General features: G+C 47.9%; 1 protein-coding gene across 1 annotated transcript in view; it reads left to right on the forward strand.

The window, feature by feature from the left end:
- Positions 1-23,738, forward strand: part of SHISA6 (shisa family member 6) — a 272,818-nt gene that overhangs the window by 41,806 nt on the left and 207,274 nt on the right. Inside the window, exon 3 of the mRNA XM_086624183.1 lies at positions 22,323-22,418. Coding sequence (XP_086480309.1) covers positions 22,323-22,418 — 96 coding nt within the window. The remainder of the gene's footprint in view (positions 1-22,322; positions 22,419-23,738) is intronic.

The following is a 23,738-nucleotide window of genomic DNA, read 5'->3' on the forward strand; positions in this document are numbered from 1 at the left end:
AGTGTTCACGTTATCACAGGTGGAGTTCAGTGTGCCAGCTTCATATAGGGCTGAAAGATGTAAAGAAATGCTGCAAGCAGAGCTGCTTCTGCTTGTGAGATGGAGAGAAACGCAGTGCCGAAATGGATTGCTAGAAAAAACTGCCAGCACCTTGTAAAAAAGTCCATTGTTTCTTAAAGACAGAAGTAAAAGTGATCAATGTGCCTGACATGTAATAGTTTTGGTTCAAACGCCTGTCCCAAATGCAAAGTGATGCAGGTCTGCCATGAGCTTTAAAAAAGCCCAATGTTTTAGTCATGGACATTGGATTGCTTGGCTCCTGGAAAAACACCTGCTCTCAGCTTGCTCCTACCAGCATGAAAATAGAAATCTCTGACAGCCTGATCTTCTGACCAACCCAAACCACTTCCACAGCCATAAAGCTCAGGGTAAGAATGGGAGAGTTTGTGTTTTGGCATGTGACACTTCCCGTGACCCATCACCTTTGCCCAGTTCTGGTAGTGATGCACCTTTCACATCTGCGAGCTGTGAGATGGCCCTTCTGCCGTGTCGTTTCCTTCAGGAACTGCCCAGAGCAGTCTGTAATCTGGTATGAGTCGACAGAGGTGCTTCTGTTAAGGGGTTTTTGTTAAATTACAAATTTAACAAAATGTTAAATACAAAGGGCAATGGCTTTAAACTGAAAGAGGGGAGATTTAGATGAGATCTAAGAAAGAAATTTTTCCCTCTGAGGGTGGTGAGGCACTGGGACAGGTTGCCCAGAGAAGCTGTGGCTGCTCCATCCTTGGAAGTGTTCCAGGCCAGGTTGGATGAGGCTTTGAGCAACCTGCTGTAGTGGAGGGTGTCCCTGCCCATGGCAGGGGGTTGGAACTAGATGATCTTTGAGGTCCCTTCCAACCCAAACCATTCCATGATTCTATGAAATTAGATCCATCTCCTTCTGTTTCTTGCCTTCATCTCTTCTTCACCTTTCTCCTTTCTCATGTCCTTCCAGTGTCTCTCCATGCCCTCCATTCTGTCTTTCTTACTCCTCCCTGACTATACCTTAGAAAGGGGAGGAGAGAATCATCCAGATCTGCTCTTTGATCTGCTGAGATCAAGTCTCAAAAGTCAGTGAATCTCCCTGACATTTTTTACGATCTCGGTCTGTCTGAAACTGAGGAAAGGGGGAAAGGAGGAGTCAAGAGAGGACAGGACAGAAATCCTAAGTCTCAGTACAGGCCAGAGAGCACCATGGTGCCAGCCCCACTGGACTCTGAGCCTAGGGACAATGACATTGGAGTGACCTCCTCAGCACCAGGAGTTCACCTCTCCAGCTGCATCCAGCTTTCCTTGTTGGGTCGACGTCGTTCAGGGTTCATTGCCTATCTTGTAATTAACTGATTCCTGGAAGCAGAGTGCCCAAGGAGCGCGAGAAGCTTTGTCCCTGGGAAGGGAACATTTTTTCAGTAGTGTATCTGAACAGCACACTTTGTTACCGGCTGATTTTCATTAAAGGACTAAGGGTCCCCAAGGACTCATTTACTTCTTCCTGCAGTAGCAGGGGTGGAGAACATGCTGGGGTGGAGTCATCGTTGCACAGCGTGTTGCAGTGGCTGCAGCAGTGCAGGGAAGGAAGCTGCCCACAGTTCTCAGCTCTTTCTTTGCTTTTAAGATACAACTGTTGTGATCTTGATGCCACATCTACGGCTCTAATTATTTCATGCTTTGGGGGCTAATCAAGGGCTTGCACCAACTGCATATCAATATCACAGGGTCTGATCCTACAAAGCTTTGTGATATGTGTAACCCAGGCTCTGTCCCTGGTCTCTCGTCACTTACAGCATATTAAGGCCTGGATTACCCACTTCCATGTCTTTCCTCTCCTTCAGGTAACATACAGAAATCAAGAGACACGCATTTAAGCAGTTCAGCAACACAAAGACTCCCACCAGCAAGTGCGTGGGATAGAGGGTCTCCTGCAGCGTGCAGCTCGTGATCCCCATTAGCTATTGCCTTGGATTTAGAGCAGTCCAGCCTTTTAACGACAGCACAATAGGCAGTTGTCCTCCACCCTCCCATGTCATGGACACAGGCAGGTCTATTTTCCAGGAGTACAGCTCAACAACATTATTACCACCATCTGCACAGTAGTTAGAGAACAACTCTATCAAACATGAACTGCCAGGGTCTGAGATATGGGCATATCTGGTGACCCTCCTCCTGAGCCACCTATACAGTTGTGAAATTCTTATGAGGAGTCTATGATAGAGCTAATCAAATCAGGTTTCCCTGTCTCTATTTCCAAAGCACAACAGGACCATTGATACCTCCAACCTGATCAGACCTGCTCTCTGGTCTCACGTTTGACTCTGGCAATGGCCAGCTTCTCCTTCACAGGAAGAGGCAGAGCAAATCAGTGGCGGATGGTTGATAGTCTGAGGAAGATCATCCTCCTGTCCTGTAGTTAAAGTTTATAAAACACAAGTTCTTCCATACTTCTAAAACCTTTGGTTAGCATCCAATATTATCTGGATACTCTGGGACCCCAAGAGCAGTTTGCCTCAGCATTTTAGTCTTGTTGCACGCTCCAAAACCCAACTGAGGAGCACTGTGATGTGTCTATGTGGGCTCCTGCCCCTTAGGAAGCAGAAGATGACAACCTCTCTACGAGCAGCAGACAGTTTGCTTTTATTTCCCAGTGTGTATTCTTCCTTGGGTTTCCTTCTCAACACACTGATGCGTTTAACATTAACATTCTCCAAATGAAAAAGACAAAGTTTCCTGCTCAAAACAAGTTATGACTCCAACAAACTCTTACCTAAAAATAATATAAAAATAATAGAAGTCCAGAGTGAAGTGTTTGATTGGCCTGATAGATTCTGTTATTTTCTTTCTAATGATTCAGCAATTCCTTTTTGTGCAATTTCAGTCCCAGTTTCCAGCCAGCTTTGCCTGAGATCTCCAAAACTAGAAGCCTGTGCTGAATTAAAAAACTATGTCATCTTGGTGTCTTCTGGTTCCTTTTTCCTTGTGGATCAGGCACAGAGAGGCAAATCTCACACACATTCAGCAGCTGAATGTCACTTAAACTCAAACTAGATGCAAAAACATTAGTCTCCAACTACCTTGTGTTTTATTTTGCTCGCGCTGCTGTTCTCTGAGCAGAGAGGGGACGTTGATCTGGGGTGAAACAGGCTGGGTGTAGTTGCACAGTACCTTGCTCTGGGATTTGTCTTTGTCCCTGGTCCTGTTTATGAAGGGAGGCAGTCATACAGGGCTGTGTTATTCTCCAAACAGGCTGCCTGGCTGCATGCCACTTCTCTCCTGCTTTGGAAGTCCAAGTTCCAGCTGCAGACAGCTATAAAATGGGAGGAATTGCATTTTGTGTGTGGGCTGCAGGAGCACAGAAAAGCCACAGTACTGCACTGGGTGGAAAAAAAAGCCATCAGGACTAGTGACGGGACACAAATTACCATAAGCTGCCTGAGAAATCTTTGTTTTCCTCCTAAAACATGCCATAACACTGATGACAAAGTTTCTCAAACATAGGTTTTAGGATAGGTCCTAAATCCTATGGTTTAGGATACTTGCTGGATCCTAAATCTCTTTCCTTTCCAAATCTTGTTCCTCTGTTTCATTACATACTCACTCTAACTCACCTTTTTAAAAGATACTCAACAAAAGAGGCCAGGCACAAGCATGCTGGTAGACTACTTAATCATAAAAGATCATTGTGGGTCATCATCATCACCACTGTCAGAGTTGTGTCAGAATAGCCATGTTCATGAGGTTAACAGCCGTAAAACTGTAAAACCAGCAAACAAAAAACCAGCCAACCAACCAACCAACCAACCAACCAACCAACCAACCAACCAACCAAGACTAGGAAGCAGCAAAACAAAAGTAAAGCTCAGACTAGGCAGTCTAATGTACCATTAGCAATCATTATCAAATCTAGCTTTTTTTTTTAATTAGTATGTGATCTCTTTCATTTTTGAATCCTCTCAGGGTTTTTCCTTTCCAGGCTTTGCCACATTCTCCCCACCTCACAACTCACACCCCGGATAGCAAGTTCGTTACGTGAAAATCTTGAGCACGCATCTCAGACCCTTTCCAATACTGGAAAAGGCCAAACTGCTGTATGCTGCAGGGTAAACCAGAGACCATTTCCATGCCAAGGGAAAGCCGATGAACTAGGCTTTGACTACAGAGGGAAAACCAGTCCAGGATGCATTTTGCCCAGTCCTGTCATTCTGAGACCTACGATCCAACAGTGTCAAAAGACTTTACCAAGCTGCATCTTTATTTCTGTTTCCTCAGCAAGATATTCACCTGGGAGCAAGCTCTTAGGAAGTGTCTCACTTTGCTCTCGAGCTCAGGAAGGACTCACTCATGCCATCCTCTGAGCTGGCAGAACCAGACTGTGCAGCAGCCAAACCTCCCAGTCCAAAGTGCTCAGTGTCTCCGAGCGGATCCAGCAGCTCGGTGCATTGGAAGGGACGATAATCGCAGGCACATCCGCCCGTGCCAACCGTCCGGAGCCGACAGCTGGCAGCAGACAGAGGTAGTGGGTGAGCTGGGAAGCACCTCGTATTCGTGGCTGTTTTCATGGCAGCTTCTAATCCTCTCTCATAGGAATCTGGGAGCAGTTGCTGCAGGCTCTCCTGGACCATGTGGCTGTGCTTAATTAGCTCAGCAGGTGGGGTAGCTCTGACCTCTCTGTTGGCTCCGAGATGATATTTTTGTGGGAACATGCAGACCTGGATGTGCCTGGGCTTGTCTACTTTTCAACTGAGAAGTAGGACGGCAGCTCCTCTGACTGTGTCCGGCTGGTTGGGGTCAGAGCAGCAGCACGGCTGCAGCAGCATAAAGCTCCTGAAGGCTCGTGGGATCCGAGAGAGATTATTGATAAATCAAAGGTGGTTTTGGGAGACAGGCCTCTGATTCACAATCAGATGGGCTCTGAGTGACCCCCTTCAGCTCCTCAGCCAAACGTTATCTCTGACAGTCACAGACAGGCTGACGGGACTGATATTTGTGAGACAAATTACTCGGGCAGGAACTTTTTTGCTGCACGCTACAGAAGTGCTCAGGGTTCCTCGCTCAGCAGGAAAGTCCTTTTTCTCCGCCACTGCCCTAAAGGTGCTCGTTAGCACGGGGACTCTTCTCAGCCAGCTACTGCTAATGATCATTAAACAGGACAGGGACAGGATGCTCCATCGTGGCAGGTGTGGTCTCAAAGTGTTAGGTACAGTCTCATGAGCTTCCTTGTCACTGTCACTGTCCCCGGAGCTGGTGTCTCCTGTGGCACCAGAGCAAGAGCTGGGAATAAAGCCAGCTTCTGCACTGCTTCCCCAGACCCCTTGCTGCTGAATTCCCAAGTGAGGATGCTTTAAGTGTTTTCTAAGTAGAACAAGGCTTGTGTATTGGGTCTAAAAAGATCTTTCCTATTATGTGGCGGGCTGCTAAGTACCAGTGCTTTAACCAGCTTGTTTAAGGCAAAATACTTTGACATATTTTCTTCCATTTCCAGTTATTTTAGGACTTACCTGGATGGTGACGTTAGGGTAAGAATGTACAGCCCAGAAGATCTCCTCCAGGAGATCCCTGTACCTGTACCCCTTCCCACATCCCTAATGTGCCTTCACAAAAGGATTCTACCACTCTCGGAGCAGAGACACATCCTCTGTCACCTCCCTGTCCACTGGCTTTCCTTTACAGTCGCTCGGTCTGTCCCTGGATCAGCGCGGTGCCCCAGGAGCCTGCAGCCACCCTTGCCACAGGAAACTGTCCCCTGCTGATGGGGGTTATTTCTTTGGGTGCCTCTGACTTTCTGGACACCTTGGCTCCCAGACCACCTCTCTCCCCACTGTTTCAGAACCCAGCTCCATATAGGACCTGCTGGCACATGGTACCTGAACATCAATGCTATTTAAGTACCTTGAAACGCAGGATGTGCCTGGAAAGGTCTGCGCTTCGGGCTTTTTACATCCTGGTGGTTACTCATCGTTGAATACGTTCAGTTGTGTGACTCTAAGCAGTTTCCTGGAATCTAATACTGAATGGTTTATTGCTATCAGACATTCTTATTTGCCCCAGTTCTCCCTCTCCCCTTTCCTCTTTACTTTGGTATTTCTTTCCTTGGCCACCCTTTTAAGCAATACCACTAGTTTTCTCTGAATATTTATTCCTATGCCATGGAGCAGAGAGACGGACATGGCTGTGGTGACCAGACGCTGGTGGAATTGTGCAACTTTGCAGAACTTCTGTTGAAGTTTGACCTGAGAGCCCTTACTCATGAATCCCCTTCACATTTATCATCTCGGGTGACTCAGTTATCCACTGAGAACTGGGATGCCCCCTCCCTGGAGGTGTTCAAGGCCAGGTTGGACAGAGCCTTGAGTAGCCTGATCTGGTTGAGAGGTGACCCTGCCCATGACAGGGAGGTTGGATTAGATGATCTCTAAGGTCCCTTCCAGCCTATGCCATTCTATGATTCTATGATGATTCTATGTGTGGTCTAGGGCCTCCCAGGCCCTGGGTCAAGCTGGCCCTGGCAGAGATCAGGAGCAAACGCCCTTGTGTGCAGCTCCGTGGCGGGTCCCTCTCTCGCAGCCTGTCGTCCCCGTGGTGGAAGTGCACAGCTCCCAAGGGGATTGAAGAGCATCAGAATCGAGATGTGCCGCACAAGGCCAAGGGTGACGTGCAGACCTAATTTCAGTGGAATGGTATCTGAGACAGATCTGAACAGCTCTGTAATACACATCTGACCCTTGCAAAGGCATTCAGATATCAAAGAATGTTTATCTCTAACCTTAAAGTTCCTACTGGAGACAATCTCTCCTTAGTATTCTCCCTCCAGCTGAGGAAAAGAAGCCTCTACCTTCCCTTCTGCTAGTACCCTTGAAGCATGTGTGTGGTGTGATCAGCCCTCCCTTTGCCCTTAATCACTTCCTCTCAGCCTATATAATTAAATTCCATCAGGTATTGCATCTAATTTTTGAGGAGCTCCCAAAGAACAAAAGCCAGTTCTGTTGCAGGCGAATAGAACAAATTAATTAGAAGGGGAATATTAGGCCCTCTCTAAATTAGATCAGCAAATCTCCAGCAGAAGCAGCACGGCTTGACTGTCTGTGATGCTGTTCACTTCCTGAGCAGCTGCTCAGTTGCAGAGATGGTGTACGGCGTTCGGAGTCACAGCATCACTAGAAAGTGGGTTTGGCTTGGAGCAACCTATGCTAAAAGGCACTCCAGGGCACAGTTTCAAAGCACAACACAGGGAATTGGTGGCCTTGTGTCTCTCATTAGCGACGGTACAAGTTGTGCCATTAGATTGCTTCACTGCACTTCGGGAATGTCTCCCTGTCATATTCCTGCATATCTAACCCCAATAACAGTGGATGTTGCCGGAATGTAGGGCTCTGCGTAGTGCTATTTACCAACATTCCTCCTAGCTATGGAGATCTTTAGGAGAAAGCACTGGAATTATCATATAAAACCAGATCAAACACCCAGAAGCTACTCTTTATAAGCATTTAAGCAAGGAAACAAACGGCACCCGTGCAACTTACCACTACCTCCAACTTGCCACTTCCTCCAAGTCTTGGGGAACTGTCAACACAACCTCCTTTAACGCAATGGAATGAGCACAGGGATTGTGCTAGGAGCTGTGGAAGGGCACTCCACGCAGATAGCTGTGTGTGTTCCAGCCTCCTGATCCAGCGGGGAGGGCACCAGCATGAACAGATTCTCTGTCCTCGAGTAGCACACCGTTTTCAGCACGAGGTGCAGGAGCAAGCAGAGGAAACAAAAACCCAACAGAGATAAGGAGGAGCTTGAGGAGGGGGATGAGGGTGGACACAGACTGCTGAAACAATTCTTGTTAATTCTGTACAAAGGAGAGGTTTTAAAACCAAAACCAGTCTCATGTGTCCTGCCCTCACTCGTGGCAGAAGTGTCTGGTTTTAATGCACCTGCAATTCTACCAAACATTGGCTTCTCCCCGTTTTCCCTGCTGGAAGGCACCTGCTGAGCTGATGAGCTTTCCACACGTGTCTGCACTGGGAAGCCCTGGATGCGCTGCCAGATGCTGGAGCTGTGTCCAAGCTGCCCCCTCCTGTGCAGCTGGACGGAGCCGTGGTCCTGCGGTCTCAGCGCAACATTGCTGATGACAGGAGCACAGCGGGAGGATGAGCACCAGCCGGGGAGAGATTAAGAAACAGGCAACTACTAATGATTCCCATATTGTATCCTCTGGCTCGCTTCCTTCGGTTATAAAGAAAAGAAAGCAGCAACAGAAGAGTTTCATGACAGAACTGGATTAGACCAGGGGTCTACAGGAACTTGCTGTGCTCCTTGTGTGTAATGTACCGTATCATTTGCCATTCTCCTTTTACCCAGGCTGTATTTTCTTTATAGCTTTAAAAATGTGATTGAATTTAGGAAAGATCCAGGACAAACAAAGTGTTGGTGTCTCTATAGCCATACCCTGAAAGGACAGGAGCAGACTAAAGATCCTTCTTACATTAGTGAGGACTGCTTAATACCAGTGAGAAAATCAGCTCTGGACTGCACATGAGAAGACAGGATGGGGCTTGGAGAGCAGATCATCTCTGAGGGTAGTCTACATGCATGTTTGCACTTGAGGTGGACGTATGCCCTGGCACTTGGGAGCGGGAGCGTGCGCAGCCTGCTGTGAGTTCACAGGCTCAGCACACGAGCAGAGAGCGAGCGCCTGGAGCCGTTTTCCTTTTCTCATATACCGGGGAAAAGCGGAGTGCTTCATCACTCACGCCACTTGGTCAACCACGTTGTCTCCCCTCATAAATTCTCCTCATTTCCATTTCCAATAAGGTTCCTTAGTAAGTTGTATGCTATTGCATCTTTCAAGTGAAGGTTTTCCCCCATCTTTACCAGAAAAAACTCAAACTTTAACAACAAATTCTCATTCTTTAGTGACAAATGTGTTCTTACATCCTCCGCCCTTTCTGCTCCTAGTGATAAGAACAGGCCTTTCAGAAGGTGACCAAAGCTAAGACATAGAGTTATTTCCTCTCCTTTTACCCCCTGTCTCCCAGAGATTTCCTGAGATTATAGAATCATAGAATCATAGAATGGTTAGGGCTGGAAGGGACCTTCAAAGGTCATCTAGTCCAACCCCCCCTGCAAGGAACAGGGATATCTCCAACTAGATCAGGTTGCTCAGGACCTAATCCAACCTGGCCTTGAACGTCTCCAGGGATGGAGCATCCACCACCTCTCTGGGCAACCTGTTCCAGTGTTCTACAACTCTCACGGTAAAAAATTTCTTCCTAATATCCAACCTGAATCTACCTCCCTCTATTTTAAAACCATTACCCCTTGTCCTATCACAACAGGCCCTCCTGAACAGCCTCTCCCCATCTTTCTTGTAGGCCCCCTTGAGGTACTGGAAGACCGCTATAAGGTCACCCCGGAGCCTCCTCTTCTCCAGGCTGAACAGCCCCAACTCTTTCAGCCTGTCCTTTGAGGACTCAGCTCTTCAGAGTTAACTGAGACAGCAGCAGATACACTCCCTTTTACTGCCTTACCCAGAAGGAAAAATTAATCGTCATCATCCTTTTCCCCTGAAAGTCATTGCATGATGTGCAAGCTGCAGTGTTAATATACATGTGGACCATGTATTTCTAAAAATTCTGTTTGTTGAGAAGTAACTTCATAAGCTGAATGCGTTTGGGGACTGTATCTGAAGTTTTGTAGCTTCTTTATTCAAGAAGATTATTGTAAATGCAGACATTTTAAACATTTCTGAAATTAATATCTTCATATCAAATTAGAACTGCTGTTTTAAAGTCAGTTAAGCATGCAGGCATAAACCAGTTTCACTTAATTATCTCAAGAGATGTTATTACTTAGAAATTAAGGGCTGAAGTTGCAGAAGTCCATGCCACACAAAATCCCAACACAAGACTAAAAAGTCTTGCAGTTTGATCCAAAGATCATGCCATCTCTCTCATCTTCTGGAGGCTTTCCATTTTCACTGTAATTTTGCAACAACATATTCATCTCCTTTGCAGAAGTGGGTTTCTCTAGTGTATAGGTTCTTGACATAATTTTCTGAGCACGTGTTGTAACAGAGCAGTAACTCTTTCCTGCTGCTTCCACTTGCTAAATCAGATTACAGAGAATTGCAAAAGCACTCGACACTTCCCTCAGGTTACTTTTCCATGTAGGTAATTGCTGCTGTTCCCATAGGAAGGCTGTGAAAGTGTGGTTCAAGAGGGGCTGGAGGAAATACAGCAAACAGGAGAGGCCTTGGCTGCGTAGCTGTGGCTGGAAGGGGAGGTGCCCACTGTGATCTCCAAGCTAAAATGAGTAAAAACATCCACACTGTCGAGTAAATGTCCAGCTCTGTCTTGTTCGTACCCTGGCCACTGAAAGCAAGCCAAAACCCTCTGAAGAACGAACATGAAAAGCAAATTATGTAAATAATTTTATAAATTATACAATGACAATGCAGGAGCAGTGGCTCCAGGTCAGAATAGGGCCCTGAATCCGGAGGACACCTGTGCACAAGCTCATCTTTCAACACTTGCTTATTCACCACTGCAGGTGTTGCCATCAGCCCTCTGTTATTGCTAATTTCTAGGTGAATTGCTAGTGCCTGTGAGTTTTCTTCGAAAAGCAGAGATTCATCCCTTTCCCTTAACACAGAAAAATGTCTAAGTCATAAGTACTTCCAGCATCCAGGTCACTTGAGGTACCCTGGGTTACCTGGACTTACCTAAGGTCACCTGGGGCTAACTGTAGCAGCTCTGCCACCTCTGTTGGTCACCTCAATTAGAAGCAGAGCACGAGAAGTGTCCTTTGAAGCTATGACTTCTTAATAACACCAATTTATTGTGAGAAGCTTGAAGGTTTAATAACTTCAGTGCTTGGTGCTGCACCGACACAGACTAAAATCCAACGTAGCTTTGACCAGGAACAGGGCAAGAGACATCCAGTCTCCTATGGAGAGGAGGAGGAGGAGGAGGAGGAGGAGTACTAAACTTGTCACAGCAAGTGAAGCTTTTATCTCTGACAGCAAGTAAGAAATCCAGCTTGTGCATAAGAAAGTGAGCACGCTTTGCCCCTGTGCTGGGTTGCCTGCAACGCTTCGGCCACGAAGGGCGGTGGGAGCAAAGGGCAAAGTAGGAGCAAGTGGTGAAGCACGGTGGTGTGCTGCCAGCAGGACGTTCCGTGGGGCTGAGGTTCATGGACCCAGCCTTTACCTGCTCCGCACTGCTGGGGACAACTCACGTGCCGTGGAAGTTAACGCCGTTACAGGGAAAGCAGCCAAGATATTTATGAGATAATTAATTAAGATGGTTTCTCTAAATGTGTCAACCAGAAGACTTTATGTGCATCTATGCTGGCATTTTGTCTGGCTGGAAACTTTTGAATTTCCTCCATACTGATCTGGGAATTAGTGCTGGGAGAAGGGAAGCAGATTTATGACCACACTTCATAGGCAGAGTGTTACACTCAAAATCCTACACAGCCGAAGCAAGCTCGCCTCGTACGTGGAGCTGAAAGTGTCCTGTCAGTTATTTAATGTTTTAAGACTCTCATCAAAACACAAGAAATAGTTACAAATAGCTCAAATTAATACAGAAAGACTAATTTATTCTGCCCTTAAAATAGATATATAAAACTTGCCCTGGGTCTCTGGTGTTGGGCTCACTCTTCCCATGTCTCTCTGGTTGGGTCATCGGTTTGTCACCAGGGACAACCTGGCCTTGCCAGGCTGTTGCTGAAGGCTGGTCCCAGAGTGGAGCCAGCCCCAGGTATCTGCTATCACAGCTCAAACAAGCCAAAAACTGCTCAGGTCCAGGCAAGCCCAGACCAGCCACTAGACCCCGTGCTGTCGGGTCAGTCCCGACAGTTCCCTGGAGATTTTCACTGGTAACAGCAAAAGTCGTATTTATGGGGCTGCAACAGCAACACCACTTAGACACTGAAGGGCAAATGCCTGGCAGTCAGCAGAGCCATGGCATTTACACCAGCCACCACCAGGTCCGTGATGCTAAAGAAATGGCGTGGAAATGGTGGCTGGTTTGATGATGCATCTCCCACCGTCTGTTCTGTCACACCCCTGCAACTGCTCCCTGGAGATTTATGCTAGGGAAGTACTGTTTTTTTCCTCTTTTTTTTCTCTTTTCTTTTTTCCTTTATCTTTTTTCTCTTCTTTTCTTTTTTACTGCTGTTAAGTAGGTGGAAACAGGGAGAATTGCCAAAGACTAGCCATCTCCCAACAGACCAGTAGAGATTCATGCACTGAAGCCGGAGAGATATGCAAACCTTCCTCAGGCAGGACTGGGTTTAAGTACAAATGAATACTTCTGGATATCACCAAATTCCCCTGGTCCACAGACCTGCCAGCATGGAGGGATGTGAGGACAAGTACACTCACTGTATCATGTCAGCACTCGCTTATTGGTGCAACGTGGATAAAGGATGGACTGTAAGTCCCACTTGACAGGGATCGGAAAAGCCGTAGCCTGGTGTTTAGGTGCTTGCCAGGAAGGAAGAGGCATGGCCTTGAGAGATCGTTGGGAGGGAGAGAAATTAAAGATGCTCCTTCTGAGAGCAGGGTGAGCAGGCTCACCACTAAACTAGATCAAGCTGTATACACGTTACTGTGAAAACCTACAGCGTTTAATCGTGACTGATATTCTCTGTATAGGATAGTTTAAATCAACCTGCAGTAATTGTTTCCTTGCTACAGAATTCAGCAGGATGATGAAACAGTCCTCAGTCTCCATTATGTTTCCCTGAGAGGGTGTTATGTGGTAAGCATGAATGTGTGAGTACTAGGGATAAGTGAACTGATTCATGGCCTGGTAAAAAAAAAAAAAAAAAAAAAACAGAAGGAAACTTTTTCTTCTTCTCCTGAGTCACACAAAAACTTGAGCTCCTTCTGTATCGCTGGCTGTACAGTTACAGGGTGTACTTAAGGATGCAGAAGAAAGATTAAGGGCTGATTTGTCATTAATTTTTGACAGCCTGAGCTGCAAGGATCCCCTTGATACATGGCTGCCCTAGAGCACCTCTTTGGAAGGCGGTCATGCCTCCTGCTCTGCTCAGGTCTGATCTAATATTAGCCTAATATTAGTGTTGGAGCTGTGGCATCACTGCTGCAAGTGCAGAGGTGCAACAGCTCAGCTCTCCCTAATGCCCACGGGAATGACTGATTTTCAGTCCCACTGGGCTTTTATGTATCCGAGACTCCTCTGAACAGGAGCTCCCTCCAAGCCTGCTTGGTTTCTTACAGGTTTGGTAGTGGCCAGTCTTGATTTGCTTGTGCTTTCACTACGTTTTGTGTGGTGGCATTGCTGTAAGTTGCACACATGATGAACAGGGCTCCTTATGTCCTCAAGGGATAAGAGAGTCCCTTTTCCTGCCGTCTTCCCTTCCGTGCAGTCGGGGTTCAGCCCAGCGGCAGCTTTGAACCCCTCACTGAGGTTGGTTCAAAGAAACTGAACAGCCAACGAGACTACCCAGCAGGTATTCTTTGCTGCAGCACTGGGCAGCACTGGGCAGCACTGGGGCTTGCTCCACCGTGAGTGCTCCGCCAGAGTCGCAAACCCGCAGAGGTTCTGTGTTACACAATCATACGCATTCATGAAATTTTCGTGAACTACTTTACTTAAACATGGGGTTACCTGGAAATCATTAATATGTGTAAATGTAACTGCATGCGCAGTTGTCTGTCTCGGTGGTCTTCAGGGGTCCGCTGGTGGTCTTTCCTAGTCTTCCTCACTTGTCTGTTAGTCGACCCTTTTCTTGATTCTGCGCAGTGAGAGGTTTTCCACGTTCTTTGGACAGCAGATTAGGAAGAACGCTTGTTAGCAGCTTTGTTATCTGCACTGCCTTCATTAGCTTCCTTTAACATAACCAATGTTGCCTCAGGAGTTTGAATTGTGTGCGAAAGGGTTAAAAGGCTTTACAAGGGTATTCATAAGGTCATTTGTGTCCTGGAGTAGGTGTCACCTTCTGTCATTCATTCCTGAAGCCAAGCACAGTCTTTATCAGTAAAGCAGATTCTCCCTATTTTGACATCTTGCAAAATTAGTGGTTTTACAACAAGCCTAGTGTTAAGCAAGCGAAGAAATTTAACATAAATTAACATTTTAGTAGTTTATATGAAAAAGATGCTAATACTTTGTTTCAGGTGAGAGGAGAGAAATGTCACACACTGTCCGGTGGGACAGGAACTGGGGGGAGCACCCACCGACTGCGGCCCCGGGCAGAACGGACTGGGCCTGGGGACAAACCAGTTCAATTGATTGACAGTTACTGGAGAGGATAACGAGAAGCAAAGTCAGATCTTAAAACCAACACCTCCCCCACCGCTGCCCCCTTCCCGCCGCTCCCTCCTCCCCCGCGGCACAGGGACGGGCAATGGGGCTGCGGGGCAGTGCGTCTCGTTTGTGCCGCTCCCTTCCCGAAGGAGGAGGGCTCCCCACACTCCTTCCCTGCTCCAGTGGCTCCCCCCGTCCCGGGACAGCCCACAGGCTGCTCCGCCGTGAGCCCTTCCCGCAGGATGCGCTCCCGACCCATCGGATCGCTCCGGCGCGGCTGTCACCGCGGTCACGGTGCTGCGGGCGCTGCCGCCCGCTCCGGCGGGGGCTTCTCCACGGGCTCCGGGCGCGTCGCTGCTCCGCCGTGAGCCCCGTTCCCTGCGCCCCCCCTCGGGCTCAGCATCCCCGCCCCAGCGCGGGCTCTCCCCGGGCCGCGGCGGGGCTGTGCCCCACATCTGCCACGGCTGCGGGGGCCGCTGCCCCTCACCGCGGGCTCAGGGCGATCCCCGCCCCCCCGCGCTGCCCGCGGTCCGTGGGGCCGTTTCTCTCCGCACCCCTGGGCCCGGCGCCCCCCGCGGCCATCTCCGAGCGGTGGGGCCGGCCCGGCGCGGGCAGAGCCGTCCGGGGGTGGGGAGGGGGCAGCCCCCGCCTCCCCCCGCCTCACTGCAGCTCCGAAACGGCCTTCCGGGCTCCTTTGTCCCGACCCAAATGGGGCATTGGCGGAGGCGCTGATGGCTGGGAGGCGCCGGACCTCGTGGCCGGACTCCATCCCCTCCCGGGATGCACCCAGAGCCCGGTGCAACTGCTTTCGGAGCCCGGGAAGGGGCAGGGGTGGATCCCCCCTCCCGCTACCAGATCCCTTTCCCAGAAACCCCGCGCACAGGCAAAGGGGAGCAGCTTCAGCACGAAAAACAAGGAACAGAGTGATCCTGGCAGACTGTTTGTGTGAGCCCCTCGTCCCTGGCTGCACAAAGGGGCAGCATCCGCGGGGTCTCTTCCCTCCGCTGGGCCGAAGAGGAAAGGAGTGTCTGTCGTGGATTTTGGGGGCTCAAACGCTTGTTCTTGGTGGAGCTCCAGAGCTGCTCCCAGCCGTGTGTGTGTCCGTGAGCAGCGTGGAGCGGAGCTGGTTCCTGCACAAACCGCGTGCTTCCGGAGGCTTTCCGCTCCCCAGCACCTGCATTTGGAGCCTTGGAGAGGTGATGTGTTTTATTCTCCTATCAGTTTAATCCTCTCTCCCTGGAAGTGTTTTTATTTAGGCATCTCAGCAGAATATGAACTCATCACCGTATTTCTGTCGTCCCCGATGCGTGTTGCTGGCGAGACCCTCTGGCACTGCAGTCCTGTATTTTACTTTCACATAGTAATTTTCTTAAGATAACAGAACCTAAAAAATGATGTTTCCTGAAGCCTCTTACAGCTTGCAGTGGGGTTGCAAAATCAAGGACAACTGTTGTAGTTAATGGAGTAAAGAATTAATGAAAGGACGTGTTCTCTTGGTCACTTACGAGGAAAGCCAGCACAGCTTTTAGTTTCAATTTCTACATCTTTTCCAATGCCAGAAAGATGCATGAGTACGACCTGGGCTCATGCACCTCACTGCACTGGGTTGGCTTGGTCTGCTGCGCAGTAAGTGGGCATGTTTTTGGCAGGGTTGGTAGCCTGGGCTGACAAAAACCCTGTGCCAAGGAATTGTTCCCCCTTCTTGCGATGTTGTGGGAAGTCTTCCAGTATGCGTCGTTTTCCATAAAGCCCAATTCCTGGCCAATAATTTTACTTGAGAGCTCCAGTATTCAGTCGGGAACAGTAAGATTTTACCTGTCCTGGTTGTAAGGAAGGCTGGAAGATGTGGTGCAAATGCACCCTAAAAGCTGATAAAGCAGAAGTCACACTGAAATAAATCAAAAGGAAAAACAATTTTCAAGTTGGAATGATCCTCTTGTTCCGTTTTGAATCCAAGTTTGCCTTTGGCTTGGGAGTGACCCTGGCCTGAGTTTTTACTGTGTTTTCTGATGCACTGGGCAGTGAGTTATGCAGGATCCATGTACTTGACCATGTACATGCCTGCTGGTCAAGCCATCCTGGTGACACAAGACTCCCTGGCTCATGGTGGGCAAGACTTGGCTCTGTCTGCTCAGGTAAGGCACCCGTTCTTTTTCAGAATCATCGCAAAAGCCTTGGGGACCTGGAGGGATCACACAGACTCTGACCTAGAAGACTGTTCCTACTGTGCCATGGACAGTCGGCCAGGCGAGGAGATGGACAAAGCCATCTCCTGTAATCTGTTTAGCACAGTCTGGGGCCAGATGGCCCCATGGAGGCTGATTTGGTCTCTGTGGTCAGCAGTCACATGTGATGGGCAACAAGAGGGATGAAGCAGGAAAGGACATGACAAAGGCTTAGCATGAGGAAAAGGGAGAGGAAAGAAGAAGCAGTTATTTTGAAAGAGGGTGAAATTATGAGTAGGTTGTCGCATTATTAGGACAGAGTGAGTGGAACTTGGCTCTCCTTAGCTCACCAGTGTGATTTAAGCTAAGGAATATCTGTAGGGCGTAGAAAACTCTATTATTCCCTGCACTGATTTGAACTACATCTTGTCCATGTCTGGCTGCGCAATGCTGACAGCTCACCCTAAGTACCACTGAACTCTTTCCAGTTGCTTTTTCTTTTTGTACATTTACATGTTCGGGATAGACTGCGATCGCAGAACTACGGTATTAAACCAGAAAAAGCCCACTGCGGTGGCCGTTACTCTGAGAAGTGTGAGAGGTGCCAGCTGGCTTCTGTTTGGGTTTTTTTAAGAAAGAAAATGGTAATGTTTAAGTGGCATCTCTTGGATGCCCCTTCTTATCACTGCAATCTCTGTTAATCTGCACCTCATGCCGTGGTAAAATCCCCGAATGCCCGACCTGCCTGCAAACGCTTCCTTCAGTGGTGCAGCCCAAAGCCATATCTAATAGCCACTGATTTCTGCAGTTAGACGTTCCTCAAGTGGAGATGGTTTGTGTGCTTGCTGGCTGCCCTGTGCAGCTCTGGCCCCAAGAATTCCTCGGTTTGGGTCTGGAGCGATGCCTCCCCTTGCATGCAAAGATGGTCGTGTTTGATTGACGGGATAGGCAGAGGGATGCAGAGCCGTCTGCCGTGTGCTCAGCAAACACCTTACGGCCGTTCTGGCAGCTCGTGCCCTTTGTCTCGATCTGTTGACATGTGTAAAACAGCTCCAAAAGAATCACTCCAGCAGAAACGAGCAGCATCAGAGGCAGATAGGCTGTGGGGGCTTTCCTCCCCCACAAAAAAGGTGGTTTTTTTTTTCCACAGAGATCTATCTGAGAATAAAGTTTGGATGTGGGGACTCCTCTCTGGCCGTAGTTTTTTTTCCAACGAAATTTGTGACAAGGATGAGGTCAGAATCCCAGAGTGTGTCATGCAAAAGGCTGTCCATGGCAGTCCCTGTCTGCTCTTCTCAGGGTGATGTAATCTGTACCCAGTAATAACATTTCCGAGAGGTGGATAACAGCATTTTAGTTCAGCTCTAATAATTCTGTTAAATCCGAGCCGGGGTTGTAATTGCTGTTTGTGACTGAGCTTGTTCCATATGTGTGTTACGCAGGATGCCATTGTAATGCACCGTTCCCTCTTTGAGCTGTATGCCCTAAAGAATACGCCTCTATTGTGTGGCAGGCGGAACACTCATCTGCTCTCTGCCTTTGCTGCGCCTTAGAAGCCAAGGAGAGGGAAAAAAAAATCATGTTTTGCCTTGTTTCAATTTCTTCTGGAAATTTTAAGTTGTGTAAGTGTTGGTCTTCATTTGCTTTAGCTTTACTGGGGTCCTGTTGGTTTCTGTTAATGGAAACGCCTGCGAGCTCGTGTGTGTCTGAGGGTTGGAGCACATGGATGTGAGTGTAAGTGAGAACACGGAGTGAGGGAGCAGAAAAAGCCTCTTCCAGGGAGTCAGACGTGGTGCTCTGAAGCAGCATTTTAAATTTTACCCCAACCACCAGGAATAGACCTTAGAGATGGAAAGCACCTAGAGAAATACTGTATTAAAAGATAGCGTGGCCGTGAGACCAGGTGGGTGGGTGGTTGCTGTGAGGCTCCAGCATAACCAAACCCGGCTCCTGTTCAGTGCTTCCCCTTCCCAGAGCGCCCCGTGCTTGGCAGGCGGAGCGACTGCCCGTACGGTGCGCGCCGGGGCGCCGGGGCGCGCGGAGGGGACGCGGCCACGCGTGGCCGGTCGACTGGTGATGCTGGTTTGTGATCTGACGCGGCTGCCGGCCGGACCCGCGGGGAGTTGACGTGTGCTAGCTGGGCAGGGCACCTGGATATGGAAAACTGGCAGCTAATTTCACCCAAAGCAGGAGCTGGGAAAGAGGGATAGTGTGCGGGGGGAGCCCGAGGACATGAGCATGCTGGGCTGGGCTGCCTTGCCTTGGTGGTGATGCCGAGCTGCTCCTCTTGCTCTGACTTCTTTTAGGTCTCGGGTGCTGCCCCTGGGTTTCAGCTCCCATTAAATGTTCTGTTTGTGCTCCCAGGGAAATAAAACAGCAAGAGGCAGCTTTGCTCTGATGGGATCTGGGATGAGGGAGAGCAACGTGAATAATGCCTGTAGACAGCAGGGACAAGATAGCCATCAGACTGTCCCCACCTCATTTTCGGAGCGAATGGAGCTCAGAGATCTCTGTTTTATTGTGTGCTTGGGGTTCTGCAGCAGCTCCGTGCCTCCACCCTGCCATGGCAGCAGGCTCCCTGCCAGGGCTGGTGCAGCCGCTGGCACCAGGAAGGGCTCAGGAGAACCTTGCAGGGTTTCAAAGAGATGTCCTTTCTGTCTGGAATGGCAGGATTGGTTTGGTTGGGTGTTGATTGGCAATAAAAATCCACAAAGTCCGAAATAAAATGAAAATCAGTCCATTTACACTTGTTTTTCATGGAATTAGGCCATTTTTAGCTCACTCGCTGTAGGGCAGAGGAAAACACCTGGCTTCAGCATACTAAAAGTGGGCACCTTGGGTAAGCCCCAGGGGCTCCTTAGCATCTCCATCAGCAGCTCAGCTCAGCTCAGCTTGTGGCTTATCCCTGTTTTGGCAGCGCCAGTCCCTCTCCACCAGTTGTGGAAGGACTCCCGACAGTTTAGGTGAGAGCACACGCAGCTGAAGGTAGGAGGCAGGAAAACAGCCCCAGAAGAGAATGAAACAAGGATGTTTTCTGGTCTGGCATACCCCTGTCTGTGCTTCCAGTGCTCTGCAGCCTTCTCTGCTTACACTTGAGCTTCTTCAGCTCTGCCGTGGCTACTGGGCAGATGCATTTTGGTAAGGTACAAGGGAGCATTCACTTCCAGTGTGAAACATCTCTGTCAAGAGGTGTTATGAAAAAGCCCGTTTGAGTAACAGCAGCTGAGCTTGGCCCACCAGCAGCCCCCAAGGCGCTTCTGAAAGTAAAAGCTGTGTACCAGCATTTTTACACTGCAAAGCCAAGAGAAGTCACCGCAAGTGAGCAGGAATAAAATAACGTACAAAACAAACGTAGCATTCTATAATGTATTCGTAGGAAGGGAAAACTCATGCTGCTTGAAGTCTACAAATTCAGGTTTCTCATGGGAAAACTTGACTCTTGTTCAAATGCTAATGGATTGTTATCACAGGAATGTTTTAATTTAACTACTATGTACTATAAGAAGGGGCAGAGTAGGGTTCAGAGAGCAAATGGTTGATGAACGATCCTCAGTCTGCCAGTAAATGTTTGCTTTTTTTTTTTATATATACTTCGCCTTCTTGATCTTTGTCTTGAACAGATCCTCCAAAGGGACGTATAACAGACAGCTGATTTCAGCTAGAGGTAGTAGCACACATTAGCGAGTTTCTTTTATCCTTGTTTAAAACAGAAAATTTATGGCACTGTCAGAGTGTCAGTCACCAGAGTAGCTGGCCCTAAGAGCACAGAAATTGATGGTATATGAGCAAAAATTGGCTGACTGGAAAGAAAAAATGCAGCACATTTTAGAAAGTGATAGAGAAAAAGAAAGCGAATTGGGCATTGCAGCCACAACCAACCTCTGCAGGCTTCTCAGGACAAGAACAAATATCTCACGAAGCAAGAATAGCTTCCAGGGACTCAGAGGCTAAGGTCTCCTGCCCTTTTCAAGGAACACAGCAGCTGGAGCTCACAAGAGCAAGGTAGGAAGAAGAGAGCAAGAACCCATGATCTTTCCTGTGGAAGCCGAAAAGTCTTTTTTTTTTTTTCTGTAAACTCTCTTCTCAGCTGATTTATGGGTGGATGCCTCCATATTCGAAGGTTTTTGCTACCACCTTGCATTACTGTAACTGTAAGAAGAAAACTGTCTTGCTGCTAACACTCCCAAACCTGTAGAAACACTTTGTATGTGTTTTGAGAAGTTTACAGGGAGCACTTGACTGACCTTGACCAGAAAAAAAATATGTGAGGGAAGGAAGTGGGATGTTTGTTCTATTAGATAGGAATAAACATTTGTCAGGAGTCTCAGCATCTTCTGCCTGCCATATGTGAGCCTCCTCTGAGGATCTTCAATATACTCATGCGATGGCAAAGTCGGTGCTAGGCTCTCCTGGCCAGGCAGGTGCTGGTGTCCTCCCTGAACGGGGAGTGGGGTTTGGAGCCTGCTCAGATCCATCATAGTGCAGAACAGCGGGACATTTCGGGACAATTTCGACCTTGGGAGCTGCTTACCCTCAGCCCACTCATATGCAGGGTGGATTATAGTGGCAGGAGTACTGGCCTGCAAAATCAGTAGTAGCTGTCAGGATGCCGAGGTGAGAACGACCCGCTAAAAAGGAAAGAGGAAAAACTTTGCAGACTGATGAGATATCAAAGTCTCTGTTCCTATCAGTTTTCACAGTGCTGCCAGAGAGCCTGAAAGTGTATGAGAACAAACAGCATTTGGTCTCAGTGTTTGAAAAATAGTAAAGGGCTGTAGCATCTGTCGGAGGCGATGCGAGCCAGCCAGAACGTGCCCCTAGGCTGCATTTCCACCTGGATCCCTGATGCCCATTTGGCCCTCCCCATAGCTCCCTGACTCAGCTCTCCTGCTCCAGTGCCGTGCGCTGGACCATCTGCCGTGCTGGACTTCCAGCCACCGTGGCTCGTAAGAACAGAGATGTGTCACGGGCTTGTGCAGAAGGGCATGGAGAAGATGGAGGCTTACCAGGGAGGGAGCTGCATTTCTGGGCCCTGAGGCTGCTTTGCTTCCCTCCCCCTGCACCTATCTTATCTTTGCCTCTTTCTGAAATGAAAGGAATAGAAAAATTAACAACATGAAAAAGGGAGGAGATGATAAAGAGTATCTGAAAAATTATCTATCCTCATTTCAGAGCTTTGCATGGTAACAGGGAGGCAGAAGGCCTTTTTCTTTATTAATATATTAAAATATTAAGAAGCTGAGTGTCTCCTGAACCTTCTCTGTTGTCACGGACTGAGAAAGCTCCTAGGAAGTGTTCTGCAGAACACTACTGCACTTGGGAAACTATCCATTCTCATGGATAGGGATGCCATTTAAGGACCAGAGCAAATCAAAGCTAAAAGACAAGGTTTGCCATCATACTGTTAATGGAGACTTGGGTCCAGCCTGGGCAAGAGTGATATTTGCGTCTTCGCTTTTGTGCCGAGACAAAATCTCTGTCAACGGGCCATGAATGCTGCCAGGGATCTGGCTGGAACCAGGAAGAATCAAAGCCACATCTCTTCTGATTGCCTTTAGCTCCTTAGTCTTGAAGGTGTGAGGGAGCCTTGTTATCAAAATATGCAATTGTTCTGCTTTGTAAATCTTGGGCAATAAAGCAAGAAGACTTTGATGCTGCTATAGCTGTTATGTTCTGTTATACCCTCTGCTTGCCATTAATGATGTAACCGTGTGGTGGGGCCTCGTTACTCATACGTGAGGGTGACAGCAGGGCTGTCCCAGTATATAGCATATGTGTGTGTATATATATATACATACACATGAGCACTGAATAAAGGTTTATTTATTTTCTTTTCTCTTCTTTTCCTTGGCAGGTCACTATGGAAAGGATATTTATCGAAGTGGAGGGCCGGATCTCCATAATTTCATCTCCTCCGGGTTTGTCACATTAGGAAGAGGACACACGAAGGGTACAGTGGAAACAATTTTTTGCTAAATAAAAAGATTGTTTTAAATAAAAAAAAAGTTATAACTAAGAAGCTGGGTTCTAAGTGCTATGAGGTACCAGTATTGGACTGCAGTCAGTAGATTAGCAAATATTGCTGCAGGTAAAATACTGTACTCCTGGCAGAACCTTTTAAATCCTAGCAAGGGAGATGGTGGGAGAGCGTGGAGTCGGACAGCCAGACTCCAGACTTCGCTCTGACTTTGCAGTTCCACAATTTATACTGCTTTGTGCTTTCCTGGGTGCATGGTTGCACACCACCATTGTGCTGTACTTTTAAAGGGAAGGAGCAGGAGTGTAATGCTGTCCAAGGGCAGGCAGTTAACACTTCAAGAGTGCGTTTCTGAATTTCTGTTGTTTGACTTCTAGGGTTTTTTTTTTTTGGGGGGGTATTATGAATATTTTATAAAATTATTTCTTTTTAGGTCCTAAGACATATATTTTATGTGTTCATATAATCTGTGATATAATGTACAAACGTGAAAACACAAAAATATACATATACTGCTCTGTGTATGTTCCGTGTATATGTACTGTATATAAAATATATGTTGAGAGACAGTTGTAGCTCTATTAGATAAGTAACCATATATCCCAGGAGTTGTGGTGACACAAAAGCTGTGAGATCTGACTCAAAGCAGCTGGTCACCAGAACCCCAGATGAATGTTCGTTTTATGACGTTGTTGCATATTTGGTGAGTTTTTGCAGTGTACAGTGAGACTGTGTTGGGAGCATCTTTCTGTTCACACCCTGACCGAGTCACGCTGGTGCACTGGCAGTGGGGTGGGACACTGGGAGTGCAAGCATGTGCCGTGCCAGTACTCGTCTGGTTCTGTGTCCTGCTGACTTCTGAGACTGTTGTACATTTATATAGACACAATGTATGTGGAGATACCTATATAGACACAATGTACTGTATGTGGAGATGTGTCCATGTGCTTGCCTGGTTGAATGCACCTGTGTTGTTTTCTGTGGATGACCATAACTCACAAATTATTAAAAGACCTTTATTTTTTTCGTACATTTCCTGCACTTTTTCAAGTTCTCCACGAGTGTCATCCAAAGCAGTGTTGGTCCTGTAGAACTGTCAGAGAAGAAACAAATATATGTATATTGTCTGTGTATGTCTGTGTGTGCTTAAATAAAGTTTACTGAGGCTGAGGCAGCACCCGTGGGACTTGTAATACAATACCCTGCAATTCCAGCCTGGCACTGCACCGGTGGAAGGAAAGCAGACAAAAACCACCATGAACCTTCAGGTGGGCTGGGAACTGATGTGGTTCA

This window comes from Tauraco erythrolophus, chromosome 20, assembly GCF_009769465.1.
Source record: "Tauraco erythrolophus isolate bTauEry1 chromosome 20, bTauEry1.pri, whole genome shotgun sequence".
Classification (NCBI taxonomy): Eukaryota; Metazoa; Chordata; class Aves; order Musophagiformes; family Musophagidae; genus Tauraco; species Tauraco erythrolophus.